Source organism: Prionailurus bengalensis, chromosome X (genome assembly GCF_016509475.1).
Source record: "Prionailurus bengalensis isolate Pbe53 chromosome X, Fcat_Pben_1.1_paternal_pri, whole genome shotgun sequence".
Lineage (NCBI taxonomy): Eukaryota > Metazoa > Chordata > Mammalia > Carnivora > Felidae > Prionailurus > Prionailurus bengalensis.
The window spans coordinates 16,431,982-16,447,106 of NC_057361.1; the positions used below are offsets into that span (position 1 = coordinate 16,431,982).

Here is a 15,125-nt window from a genome sequence, read left to right on the forward strand (position 1 = left end):
AAAACAAAAAAGATAAAAATAAAAAATAAAAATAAAATGATTTATTTGGATACAATTTTTGTATGGACAAATTTTTCAAACCCTGAAAGGTTTAATATCTAAGGTTTTCCACTTAAGTACAGAAGAGTTACTCTCTAGCACACATCCATCAGTAGATAATGTTACAAAGAGCTAAAGCTCTAAGGTTTTAAATCAGAGATAGGAAATATCACGAACCCGAACCAGATAGTAGTGACTTCCTAGAGCACTGAGAGGGGTTCCTTCTAAGATGCTGTCTCAATGGAAAGCATGCTGTGTTCCACTTGCAACATCTCCCATGAGTATGGAGAGAGCGCAAGGGGGCAGCTGCACCAACGCCCGAGGTAAGAATACTGCAGTAAGCAGGGATACATCCTACTTGGTACTGCTCATCAACTAATCCACACGTGTTTTTGTGTTGTTTTCTTCATTTAGGTACAGAGGTTACGACTTTGAATATATGACAGTATTTCAGATTGACTTAATAAACCATTTATACTTAAGCAGAACTTAATCAAATCAGTTTTCTCTCTTTCCAATTGTGGATTAGATCACTCAAATTGAAAAAAAAATGTGTAGACTCCAGCAAAGGAGAAGCAATTTTGGATCAGAGGTCCCATATGAGGTAGGCAAACCATGAAAAAAGGGGGGATATTTTATGTTTTTAAAAGCTCTTAGGGGTGGATGAAAGGGACACTAGGGAGTGAAAAAATAGCCCTGAAAGAAAGCCAAAAATGTAGCAAAGGGAAACCTTACATACTTGGAAATTTTGCCTATTGTACACATACTCCATTTAATGCCACCATGCAGGCTAATTATAATGCTATTTATCTCAGAAATATTTTCCTAACTGATATATACTTACATGTACTAGAGTGTATTTTTCCCATGTTCTGAGTGCTAAAATATACTCTCAGCCAATGAGTTAGAACAACACACAATACTCTACACAATTAGTAAGTGTCGTTAATATACCACTCCACAAATGTTCCCTGCCAATGAGCACTCTATTGTACTTGCCTGTGTTGAGTGGGGTTTTCACTGTCTATTGTCTACTCTGCTAGTTTCCCTTTCTATAGATTATTTTGTGTTTGACCCATGGTGACTGCAAGAGGTGTGCAAGTTATATGCTGGACTTGTGGCTATGAGTATCACTTTGGATGTTCAAATGCAAGTTTTAAGGCAGCATGAGGGAAACTTCAAGGAAATGGAGGAAATCAGCAGACAACTGGGAACTGGTAAAATTCCCTGGATACTATGAAGGCCATTATACACATTACTGCAGCCTCAGGGTTGCTATATGAACCAAAGCTAGAGCATCATGTGGAAATTGGAAGAAACTACTGCTAAAGGTCTATCATGACTTCAGGGGATGTTAAAAGAATAGGGGGAATTTCAGGGTGCTGCCTGTGTCCTTCATAGGGGTACTACTCCTTAACCTGGCATTTAAGGTCATCTATGACCTATCTTCCCTGTATCTTTTTAAGGCATTTTTATCACTATTGCTTCTAACAAGCTTTCTCCAATTAAAAAAAAATTTTTTTAATGTTTAGTTTTGAGAGAGAGAGAGAGAGAGAGAGAGGGAGAAGAGAGGGCAAGCGAGCTTGAGTCAGGGAGGGGCAGAGAGAGAGGGAGACACAGAATTTGAAGCAGGCTCCAGGCTCTGAGCTGTCAGCACAGAGCCTGATGCAGGGCTCAAACTAGTGAACCATGAGATCATGACCTGAGCCAAAGTCGGATGCACGACCGACTGAGCCACCCAGGTACCCCCAAGCTTTCTCCAATTCTTGACAATCATGCAAGGGACTATGATACAAGAGCTACAAAGACTGAGTTGATAAATACAGTGTTTAAGACTATAGTCATATAATATTATGAAGTTGATGTCATAAGTAATTAATGTATTCACAGTCACTGGAAATAAATAAGAGAAATGGAAGGGTCAAAGGACCAAGTTAAGAGAAAAGTAACCCATTTCATATTTTTTTTTCTGAGGCCAGGCCTATTGTCAGCCACAAAATTACTGCATATCACCATAGTTCCTAAGAGGCATACTTTATCTCTGGTGAAGTCTGAAAGACTAGGATCACACTCTGGAAGGAAGAAGACAGAAAAATGAACACTTACTGGGTTCCTACTTTGTGCTAGGCACTTAATTATCTCCTTTAATTCTGAAGCCTCAGAAGAACATTTGCCTGGTACTGCAAGAACCATTAAGATAATTATTTCCCTACTAAGCAAGAAATTGTTTTAATGACGGTTCCAGGATGACTGTAGAGACTTAAACAATCAAGACTCCCTATTTCTTCAGCATGGATCCTGAAGAGCATGGACTCCTCTAGCCAGCTGAGAAAAGATGGAAAATTCTGGAGTCCAGGAAGATATCTTGACTTGATATACTACATAGCACTCTACCTTCTGCTATGAAGGTAGTCTCTCCCCAGCTCCACCAGAATAAAGGCTAAAAATAATCAAGTGTCCAGCAGGGGGTGCGGAGAACAAAAGACACTGGCTAGAACAAGTTAACTGGTGAGAAATTCAACAAGTTATATGTAAATATGGATTAATATGCAAACATTCCTGTTATATTCCAGTATGAAACAACTGGATAAATTTTCTTACATTTTATGATACATGGAGGAAATAAAAGTTTTTACTTCAGGTGAGTAAAACAGGAAAGGATTGAACCTTTTAAAAGTAAAAATAAAGGAAAAGAGTACTGAAATTCCAGAAGATGGAAGAGAAGTGGATCTACGATATGGAAGAAGGCAGAGTGCAGGACAAAGAACAAAGGGAAGAGAGAAGAGATGAGGTGGGAAGAAGGCAAACAATCCAGCTAGAATGATATGGCTCTAACATAAACAGAAACCAGTAGACATGTTCAAGAGACAACACAAGGGCAGCTCCATATATCAAGAGGGTCTGAGTGGAAGTATTTTGTTTAGGAGAAATTTGGCTTACTTTTATGATTATCATTTTAGTCAAACTGATGTAGCTACCTCTCACATTCCTCTCCCCACTTTTGGCTTTTGTTTACTCCATTTTCCCATGAGAATGCCTTCACCCAAATATTGACATTTACTTCTAAAAACCTATACCAAAATTTTATGTCTTCTGTGAATTACCTAATTACATCAGTTATACTAATTTTATTTTAAATTCTAGTCAACTTAAATTTTTATCAATGGTTAAATGGTCAAATAGTGCTGCAAGGCTTATATGACAAACAGCAGTACCTAGTGCTTCTGGTACCCTTCCAGCTCTTTTCACTGCTCCCTCTGGTATTTATCTCTAATCAACAACATAAGAAACAACAGGCGTTGGCGAGGAGAAAGGGTAACCCTCTTGCACTACTGGTGGGAATGCAAACTGGTGCAACCACTCTAGGAAACAGTACAGGGGTTCCTCAAAAAGTTAAAAATGGAACTACCTTACTACCCAGCAATCACACTAGGTATTTACCCGAAGAATACAAAAGTACTGATTCAAAGGGTTTCATGCACCCTGATGTTTACAGCAGCATTATTTATAATAGTCAAATTATGGAAAGAGCCCAAGGGTCCATCAACTGATGAGTGGATAAAGAAGATGTGGTGTGTACACACACACACACACACACACACACACACACACACACACACACAGGAATATTACTCAGCCATAAAATGTAATGAAATCTTGCTGTTTACAACAACATAGATGGAGCTAGAGAGTATTATGTTAAGTGAAATAAGTCCATCAGAGAAAAACAAATATGATTTCACTCATAGTGGAATTTAAGAAAGAAAACAAATAAACAAAGGAGAAATAAATGAAAGGCAAACCAGGAAACAGACTCTTAACTATAGAGAACTGATGGTTACCAGAGGGGAGGTGGGCAGGTGGATGGGTGAGACAGGTGATGGGGATTAAGGAGTGCACTTGTTGTGATGAGCAACTGGTAATGTATGGAAGTGCTGAATCACTATATTGTACAGCTGAAACTAATATTATACTGTGTTAACTGGAATTTAAATAAAAACTTAAGAAAAAGAATAACCTTATATTACTTCCTTTTGACTCATCAATTTCAGATATTATCTTCAGACATTCTATTCTATGATGACTTAACATTCACATTGCAAGGTATGGTTAAGTCAATATTTAGCTTTTATAATTATTATGACTATGCAAACATTGTTCACTGCTAAGAAATATACTCCAGTTATATTTCTTGTGTACAACTTCTGTTTTCTTCTTAAGTTTGAAGTTGGTTTGTTTTAGAATTTGCTTTCTTGGTGCCTATCTCAAATTCTTCTCACTGTGCCTCTTAAATGAATTTTCAATACTCCAACCTATTGGATAATTCATCACTTCTATTTTTTTTCCCTAGGAGACAGCCTTCCTGGAATCATCTGTCTGCTTCAATCTGGACTGAGTACTCTCTAAGCCTACAGAATGAACCAGTCTTCTGAAGCACCCTTTATTCATCACAATGGGAAGGAACTGTCTTCATTGTGCTTATAAATGTTGGATCCTTTGTTGCCTGAATCACATGTCTTTTTCTTAGTTAACAACCATCTAGTGTTGGCAAAGCCCATTTTCCAGCAACTTCCTAAAAATAGGTATATGTCTGAAAATATCCTGGTTGAAAATCATTTTCACTAAGCATTTCAAAGGCATTATTCCTTGCCTTCTAACTCAATGTTGAAATGTTTCATATCATTCTTATATCCAGTCCTTTATATATATTTTAAAAATCTCTAAATGGGGCGCCTGGGTGGCTCAGTCGGTTGAGCTTCTGACTTCAGCTCAGGTCATGATCTCACGGTCTGTGAGTTCGAGCCCCGCGTTGGGCTCTGTGCTGACAGCTTAGAGCCTGGAGCCTGCTTCGGATTCTGTGTCTCCCTCTCTCTCTGACCCTCCCCCATCCATGCTCTGTCTCCCTCTGTCTCAAAAATAAAATAAACATTAAAAAAATGTAAAAAATCTCTAAAAGCTTGTCTTAGTCCATTTGGGCTGCTGTAACAGAATACCATACACTGAGTCACTTATGCTAAACAGAGATTTATGTCAGAATTTTGGAGGCTTGGAAGTCCATATCCAAACTGTCAGCAGAATCAGTGTCTGGTAAGAATCTGTTTCTTCATTCATAGACAGTCATTTTCTTGCTGTGTCTTCACATGGCAGAAGGGGCAGGCAAGTTCTCTGGTGTCTCTCTCTCATTTTTTAATGTTTGTTTTTGAGAGAGAGAGAGAGAGAGAGAAAGGGAGGGGGAGGGTGGGGAAGGAGGGAGAGGAGAGAGAGAGAGAGAGAGAGAGAGAGAGAGAGAGAGAGAGAGATAAAGAATCCAAAGCAGGCTCCAGGCTCCACACAGAGCCTGACACAGGGCCCAAACTCACAAACTGTGAGATCATGACCTGAGCTGAAGGCGGAAGCTGAAGTCAGAAGCTTAATGGACTGAGCCACCCAGGAGTGTCTGTGGGTCTCTTTTATAATGGCACTAATCCCATTCACGAGGCATTTGTCCTCATGACCTAACTACCTCCTACAGGCCCCACCTCCAAAAACCATTACGTTGGGGATTAAGCTCCAACATATAAATTTTGGGGGGACACATTCAGTCCATAGCAAAACTTCCAGGGTTGTTGATCACTGGTGTTTGAGAATTCACAATAATGATTCTTCTTGAGAGTAGGTATTCTTGTCTGTTTGTTTTTATTAATAGGCTTTCGGTATGCTGTTTAAATCCAGAGACTCACAGTCCTCATGTTGGGGGAATTTTTTTTTTAATCTAAGAGAATGATTATCACTGTATCATCATGGAAGAAAAAAATACTAATTTGAATGTGTCACACCATTGACTTTAACAAACATTTTGATTTTAGAGATATTAAAATGTGGGGGACAAGTATCTTTATCTAATTTCTTCCTTTCCATTTCCCTGTTGTCTCTTTCCGGAATTCTTATTAGGCAGATGTTAGATTGCTTCTTTTTCTTTTTGTCTCCTATTTTCTATCTCTTTCTCTTATTCTCTTTTTTGGGAGATTTCCTTAACATTAGCTTCTAAATATTCTACTAAAATGTAAGATATCCCTATCCCATTTTTTTTTAAAGAGAGAGAAAGAGTGGGGAGAGGGAGAGAGAGTATCTTAAGCAGAACACAGAGCCTGACATGGGCTCAGTGTTATGACCCTGATATCGTGACCTGAGCCAAAATCAAGAGTTGAGCCCTTAACCAAGTGAGCCACTCAGGCACCCCCCCACCCCATTTTTATTTCTAAGAATTTATTCTTTTTCTGATTATATAAAAACAGCATCCTACTCTTATTTTAAGATTATCAATTTTGTCTCTTAACACTCAAAAGATAGTAATTTGACTTTTCTTTTTCCTTTTTTCTACATTGTTCCTTCAAGAGCTTATTCTTTCATTTAGAAGCCTTCCTCAAATGTCTAGTGATACTTGGCTTTTTAGTCATACTTAAAAGTGAGGCACTAGGGAGTAGACCAGATGTCCTGGAGCTTGTCAACTGTCAGGCATTTTTGTAGGTTAGTTGGCCAAGTAGGCAGCCTTTACATTAAAGATCTCCTAAATGTCACTATCTGAAGGACTTTTATGAAAGACCATTCAATTTATTCAGGAAAGAAGACTTTACTTTTCTGCCTGAAGATATGGTCCTGGTTGGTGTAATGGGTAAGGGAAGGGGGGCATAACACCATTTAGTAGTAGGTTCTCACTTGATCTCCCTGTTTCTAGCCCAGTGCCTCACCTCACTTCCTACTATACTTTGGGTTCTGTTAAGTCTGGAGCCACTGTGATTCATTTTTCTCTATAAAATATCTTCTATCTCTTCCAGGAGTAGGAGAGGGAAGAGAATGGAGGCTGTTTATATTGACATTCAACCAATCTCTGCTTTAAGCCTCATGGCATTCTTCCACTTTCCATGGTACCTGGCAACCTCATTCTTGAGCTCTTCTGGGGCTGTGAGGGCAATAAATAAGGCATACTTCCTGCCCCTATAGCCCTCTAAAAGCACTTAGGTCCTTTAACTTAGGTCCTCTTGTTCTGACTCTTTTTCTGCTTCTCATATTTATATGTTGTGGTTCAAATTACAGAAGTCTTCTAACTTCAAAGACCATGTTTCTGTTTCTTATTCTCCTTGCTATTTTGTGTGATTATTTACCAGAAGAGAAGAGGACAAAAACAACTTTATTTTTCCATTTAAAGACTTAAAAGTTTCCCTTAAATGCCTGTATGCCTCCAACAGCCTAGCAGAGTTCTTGGTACCCAGCAGAAACTCACTAAGTACTTGGCTAATGAACGATTAGAAGTAGAGTACAGACTAAACAGCTATAACAAAAAGACCCCAAAATACAATGGCTCAAACAAGGTAAGTGCCTATTTTCTTTCTCATGGAGCAGTCCACAGGTAAGAGGGTAAATTAGGGTGAAGAGGTGTCACAAGACCATTAGGTCAATAAAGGACCCAGGCTAATTCTCTCTTGTTACTCTCCATCTATCCTATGGTCTTATTGTGGTCAAAACTGGCTATTCATCATATTCTACATTCTACATTAAAAGGTGCCAATCAACCTACAAGAAAGCCCACCAGTTAAAAAGCTCCCATTGATATAATTATTAATCACAGTTTCTATGGGCCAAGAATCTGGGCTAATGAACATGTAAGCTTGGATGCAGAACCTTTTTCAGTCAAAGTTCAGATGAGAATCTAGCCGTGGCCAACTCCTTCACTGCAATCTGTGAGACTCTGAACCAAGGGTTCAGAGAACCAAGGACCCAGTTAAGCTGGGTCTCCCAGATTTATGACCCATAGAAACTGTGAGATAAGAAAAGTATGTTGTTTTAAGATACTAAATCCAGGGTAATTTGTTATGCATCAAACACATAACTAATGCAAGATCTCCATTTTTGCTATTTAAATTATCAGTAATTGACAAAATGAAAACTTTTAATTGTACATTAAAGCCGAATACAATTTAAAAGTATAAGGCTAATATAGATTTTGACAATCTTTTGGATTTAATACCATTAAAGAACTAGTAAATATTAGGCTTTTGTCTTATACTCAATCCTAATTCCTATAATCTGGAATGATCTGCTAAACAACTTGATCCACACTGCTAGTAATATTTTAGTCCTGCATTTTTTCAACCCTATCTCTAAAATGCGATGTTCTTCCAGATGTAAATGTTACTAATGTTCTGAGGGAAAGTATAAGCCATACAATATCACAATGGAAAATGGTTTTAAACTAGAGAGAATAAAAAATTTGAAGGTTTTCCTTCCAAAGAAAGTGTTACATAAGGAAAAATAGGTAACTGGTGGCATAAAAATCAATATTAACACTTACTATTTGTTTTTATGTTTGCTTAAATGCTAATAAATATATACTACAGATGAATGAAGTAGAATGCCTCAAATAGCTTGGGAGGTGTAGAAATCCAGACTAACTGTGAAGGTACCCTCAGGCACAGGTCCCAGGCACAGGCCTGGGACCCTGTGTTAGCCAACACTTAGTTTATGCATTCATTTAATTAACAAGCACTTATTGAACACCTACTGGGTACTGGATTTAAAACAAGGAATAAAGGGGCGCCTGGGTGGCGCAGTCGGTTAAGCGTCCGACTTCAGCCAGGTCACGATCTCACGGTCCGTGAGTTCGAGCCCCGCGTTGGGCTCTGGGCTGATGGCTCAGAGCCTGGAGCCTGTTTCCGATTCTGTGTCTCCCTCTCTCTCTGCCCCTCACCCGTTCATGCTCTGTCTCTCTCTGTCCCAAAAATAAATAAACGTTGAAAAAAAAAATTAAAAAAAAAAATAAAACAAGGAATAAATCAGACACAGTCAATGCCTCATGCAGCTCACAGTTCACTAGAGAATAAGTAAATAAGTAATGGGATCTAATGTGGTATTGCCATTTAGGGTATACTCACAGGTTGCTATGGAAGCACAAAGGAAAAACACTTAGCTCAAGGCAGAAATGGAAATGGTAGTTCTGTCAGGAAGATACCTCAGTTGAAGGGATATCAAACTTGGACCTGAAGGATAACTGGGAATTAACTGGAGGGAGGTGCTAAGGGAAAAGAAATCTGGGACAGGGACTATCACCCATGAAGGCCCATAAGCAAAAGAGAACCTGATACACTGGAGTGAGTACACTTTCAGGAGAGGGCAGAGGAATGTGGCTGACACAGAGAAGTACACAAAGGCCTTATTATACAGGGCCTGATAGGTCACACTGTAGTGTTTGGACTTTATTTAAAGGAAGCACAAAACTACTGATGATTTTAAGAGGAGTACAATGATCTTACTCTTTCATAAGTGACAAAATGTTTATGACAATTTGCATGATTTCTGAAAACTTTCCCAAGATGTTAAAAAGCATAAAAAACATAACATTTTTATATACTAGCAATAACTGGATGGAAGACAGCAGAAAAGAAATCCCACTTATAATATAACAAAAACTATAAAAAACCCACGAATTATCTTAATAGATTAATGTATAATACTATAAGAAACCATAAAATTTTGATAAAGGATATAAAAGAGTATCAGAGTAAATGTTCTTGGGAAGTGAAGATTCAACATTATTAAAATAATTTTTAAATTATTTTAATAATTATTTAATAATTATTAAAATAATTTTCTTCATGTTATTCAGAAAATTTAATGGAATTTTGATAAAAATCCCAATAACCTTTTCAGGAGTACTTGATAAATTGATTGCAAAGTTCATCTGGAAGATGTATAAGACCACAATTCTGAAAAGTAAAAAGGTGGGAGGGCTTGCCTTGCCACATAAAAAAAACATAGTAAAAGTACAGTAATTGAAAATGTATGTGAGACATTCAGGGATGCTATGAAGTGAACTGTGTCCTCCAAAAAGGTATGTTCCATTTCTAATCCCCAGGACCTATGAATGTGATCTTATTTGAAAATAAGGTCTTTGTAGATTTAATAATGTTAAGATGAGGTCATAATGGAATAAGATGGGCCCTAATCCAATGACTAGTATCCTTATGTGAAGAAGGCAATTTGGACATGGAGACTTATAGGGAAAACACCATGTGACAACAGAAGTAGAGATTGGAGTAATGTGTCCAAGGAGCACCAAGGACTGCTGACAGGCACCAGAAACTGGAAAAGTCAAGGAAAGATCCTCTCCCAAAGCCTTCAGAGAGCATTACTCTGTCAACACCTTGGTTTTGGACTTCTAGTCTTCTTGACTGTATGAGAAGAGAATAAATTTCTGTTATTTCAAGCCACCCAGTTTGTGGTACTTTGTCAGGGAAGCCCTAGGAAACTAATACATGGAGTACATGGCAATTTTATATATGATAAAAGAGGAATCTTGAATGAGTAAGCTGTATAGATTTTATTTGTTCAGTAATTAGAGGTTAGGACAAAAGGCTATTTGGAAAGAAAAGTGAGATTTCTACATCATAATGGGAACTAAAATTCCAAGTAGACCACAGACCTAAATGTAAAACACAAAACCATAGGTGGCAGATGAAAATGTAAGAGGATATTTTTATCACCTTGGGGCTGGGAAGGATCTTCTAACTGAAATATAAAACCCACGGGGCACCTGGGTGGCGCAGTCGGTTAAGCGTCCGACTTCAGCCAGGTCACGATCTCGCGGTCCGTGAGTTCGAGCCCCGCGTCGGACTCTGGGCTGATGGCTCAGAGCCTGGAGCCTGTTGCCGATTCTGTGTCTCCCTCTCTCTCTGACCCTCCCCGGTTCATGCTCTGTCTCTCTCTGTCCCAAAAATAAATAAACGTTGAAAAAAAATTAAAAAAATAAAATAAAATAAAATAAAACCCAGAAGTCAGACCTGACCATTTAAAAATGAAAACTTCTGTACACATACAATGAAAGACCACGTAATAAGTGTTAAATAGGGAGAAAAAATTTGCAAGAGACATTATAGACATGGAGCTAATATCCAGAATGTATTTGATCACATAGACCATGAGGAGATAATAAGCAACACAAAAGAAAGTTGGTGAAACACAAAAATACAAAGGCCAGTAATACATGGATACTCAACTTCACTAATAATCAAATGAGATGCAAACTGAAATGAGAAAGTATTATTTATTTAAAATGGCTTGAATGAAAAATAATGTCTACTAATATCCAGGGTTGAATAGGATATGCTTGAACAGATACTCTCATACACTGACACTTTTACAACCTTTTTGGTTTGGACAGCAATTTGGCAATGTCTATTGAAATTTAGATGTTCATACCCATTGTTCTAGCACATCCTTCTCTAAAACTATATCCTATTGAAACACAAGTTCCCAAAAATAAATAGGAGGAAAATTATATTAAGTCTAGGACATGCATAAAATAGAATATCATGCAACAATTTAAAAAGAGGCAGATTGGGGCGCCTGGTTGGCTCAATCAGTTAAGCGTCCAACTCTTGGTTTTGGTTCAGGTCATGACCTCATGGTTTCCTGGGTTCAAGCCTTGTGTTGGGCTCTGCGCTGGCAGCATGGAGACTGCTTGGAATTCTGTCTCCCTCTCTCTCTGCCCCTCCCCACTCGTACTATCGCTGTCTCAAAATAAACAAACTTAAAAAATAAATACAAAAGGCAGATCTACATGAATTGCCATAAAAAGATGTTCAAGACTTAGTAGGTGAAAAGAACAGTTGGAGAGTATATATATTTTGTAAGTATCAGTAATAATGATCTTATGTATGGAATAAAAAGATAATAACTGAACTTTTTTTTTTTAATTTTTTTTTCAATGTTTATTTATTTTTGGGACAGAGAGAGACAGAGCATGAATGGGGGAAGGGCAGAGAGAGAGGGAGACACAGAATCGGAAATAGGCTCCAGGCTCTGAGCCATCAGCCCAGAGCCCGACGCGGGGCTCGAACTCACGGACCGCAAGATCGTGACCTGGCTGAAGTTGGACGCTTAACCGACTGCGCCACCCAGGCGCCCCAATAACTGAACTTCTAACAATGAATCTCTTATAGGCAGGGAATTTATTAATTCATTCATGTAATATTTAATGAGTGTCTATTATGTCCCAGTCACTGGTCTAGGTGCTGGGGACTTAGGAGTAAATAAAAAAACAAGATGAGGAAGGGGTGAACGTTTATCTTCTACATTAACTATTTCTTTCTTAAAAAATGTTTACTTATTTTGAGAGAGAGAGAGAGAGAGAGCTAGAGAGCAAGAGCCAGTGAGTGAGTGAGGGAGGGAGGGAGGTAAGGGCAGAGAGAGAGAATCCCAAACAGGCTCCACACTGTCAGCTCTAAGGCTCATACGGGGCTCAAACTCAACGAAACCTGAGCCGAAATCAAGAGTCAGATGCTTAACCAACTGAAGCACTCAGGTGCCCATACATTAAATATTTCTGTAAAGAATCACTTTATATTTTTGTCCTAATGTGTCTATGGTTAGTGTGATTTTTTAAAAAAAAATAAGCTGTAAGGTACTAATGAAAAACTTTCAACAACATAAAGCAAATTATTTTGTCTTTTTCGTAAGATCAGTCTTATCAAACAGTTCTTTTTTAATGTTTTATTTATTTTTGAGAGAGTGCGAATGGGGGAGGGGCAGAGAGAAAGGGGGATAGAGGATCCAAAGCAGGCTCTGCACTGACAGCAGTGAGCCAGATGTGGGGCTCAAACTCACAAACCGTGAGATCATGACCTGAGCCAAAGTCAGACACTTAACCGACTGAGCCACCAGGCATTCCATTAAACGGGTTTTAAAAATGGCACTGGCAGGGGCCCCGGGTGGCTTAGTAGGTTAAGTGGTTGACTCTTGATTTTGACTCAGGTCATGATCTAATGGTTCATGAGTTTGAGCCCCACATTGGGCTCTGTGCTGACAGTGCAGAGCCTGCTTGGGATTCTCTCTCTCTCTCCCTTTCTCTTTGCCCCTCCCCTGCTCATGCTCTCTCTCTCTCTCAAACTAAATAAACTAAAAAAAAAAGGCACTGGCATATTCAAGATTATATTTTGGTAAAATTAAGAAATCATAAACAAGTTTCTAATACCGTAGAATCATTATTTTGTCCAGTTAAAAAATAAGAATACTTAAATTTTATGGTATCTGATTTATCTATATCCCTTATGATACAATATTTTACTTACAGTTTGTGGATTAATCTCCTCCTCTCCCATAGGTTCATCCATAATTTGCTGTCCATTCTGTGAAAAGCACAGCAAGCAGAAAGTTACCAACAGAGATTTCACATCAGTTAACATTAAATGAAGGCAGACAAAGCAAAATCATAATAGAATATTTTCACCCCTACAGGATTCTAATGAAGTACCAAACCACCAGATAAGTATGTAGTTGTCAATATGCAACCGGTTGTGTTTTAAAAGTTAACTATAAAAACATTTTTCCATGGAAATTATATAACAAATGATGATTAACTTTCCAGGTGAGTCCTTGAGTTTATTTTAATAGTTAAATGAATTACAAATAGTATTATTAAATCTCACCAAACATCATTTATAATACTTTCTATGGCAAAACACATTCTAAAATCCAACTCCATTGACTGATTAATCAGGGCAATGATTAGTTATTTCAGGATTTGAAAAGTAAGCTAGATCTCCATATCAAAATCGATTCCAGATGGATTAAACATTTAAATGTCAAAAATAAAATTATATAAGTATTATAAGAAAATATAGGTAAATAATACTTATGGGGTAAGGAGGGTGGAAATAATAAAGGAAAAAAATGACATTTGAATTGATAAAAGTTTAACATGTCATCTACCAGACACAAAAAAGATAAAAAGACAAATTGATTACAAAAAAAGCAACATATGACAAAGGGCTGGTATCCTCAATGACATAAAGACCTTTGTTTTACCAACCTGTAAGAGAAAAATGATGAACCTCAACAGAAATGAGCAATAAGGGAAAAAAGAGTTTAGCCTTAGTACTAATCAAAGATACACATTTAACCGAAAGATACCTTTGCCTCTCAAACTGGTTATGATTTACAGAAAAAATAAAACCCAGCACTAATATGAGTATGGGGAAAAGAGCACTCAGGATATACTGCTAGGGAAAGTATAAATCAGCACAACCTTTTAGGAAGATAATCTAAGTCTGTATTAAAACAAGTGTGCAAAGATGTACATACAAGAATGCTCACCATAACTTTTTCCAAAAAGAACTCCAAATTGGAAACCTAAATTCTTAACAATAGAGAACTAGTTAAATATATGATGGTACATCCATATAATGGAATACTATACAGTCATTAAAAATGATAATAAAGATGTAAATTTATTGACATGGAAAGACAGTCACATGTAATAAGTGAAAAAGCAGTTTACAAAACAATATGGATTGTAATGATCCCATTTTAAATAAATATATACATGTTCCAATGTATATATTTCTATGGGAAAAACTCTGGAAGGGTATACACCAAAATGTTAACAGTGGCTATTTCTGGGTGGTAGAATTTTAGACAATTTAAAATGTTTGTTTTGCATATTTGAATTTTCTGATGTGTCTACAATGAATATGTATTATTTGTGTAATTAATAACAAAACAAAACCAGAAGTCAGGAACACAACATCTTCTCTATTAGTTCAATGAAAAAAGGAGTAAATGCCCCTGACCACTTGTCAATTCAACAAATGTACAAGGATCTAAGCTAACCATCTTTGGAGCATTATCAACTAGGATATGAAAGGTAGCCCACCCATTACCCTACCCACATGAGGCAGATGCTTTGAATTTGAACTCTGTCTACTCTCTAAATCCCTGTTTATCCATCCATTCATCCACCCATTTCATTTCATTCACGCTAAGATTTAGGTGCCAAGCTGGAGATGAAGGGTTAAGAAAACATGACCCCCAACCTAGAGATCCATCCTAGAGGGTCTCACAGGTATACTGACCCATAAAAAGAGCACCTTTTATTTTCAAACACTCATAGAGTATGCATCTAGGTTAGGGAATACCTATACAATATTACAAAGCACAGAAACGGTGCTAAAATGCAGAAAAGGAGGAGGCAGGTATAAAATCTTTATTATCCTAAGACACTTTCAGAAGCTACAGTATTGCTCACTGCTATGGTAAGGGCTCAAATAATTCCA

At 37.6% G+C, this 15,125-nt stretch overlaps 1 protein-coding gene across 3 annotated transcripts in view; it reads right to left on the minus strand.

Moving 5' to 3' along the window:
• Nucleotides 1–15,125, minus strand: part of RPS6KA3 (ribosomal protein S6 kinase A3) — a 121,048-nt gene that overhangs the window by 75,825 nt on the left and 30,098 nt on the right. For all 3 annotated transcript variants that reach the window (XM_043570656.1, XM_043570658.1, XM_043570657.1), the window contains one exon: nucleotides 13,143–13,199. In XM_043570656.1, coding sequence (XP_043426591.1) covers nucleotides 13,143–13,199 — 57 coding nt within the window. The remainder of the gene's footprint in view (nucleotides 1–13,142; nucleotides 13,200–15,125) is intronic.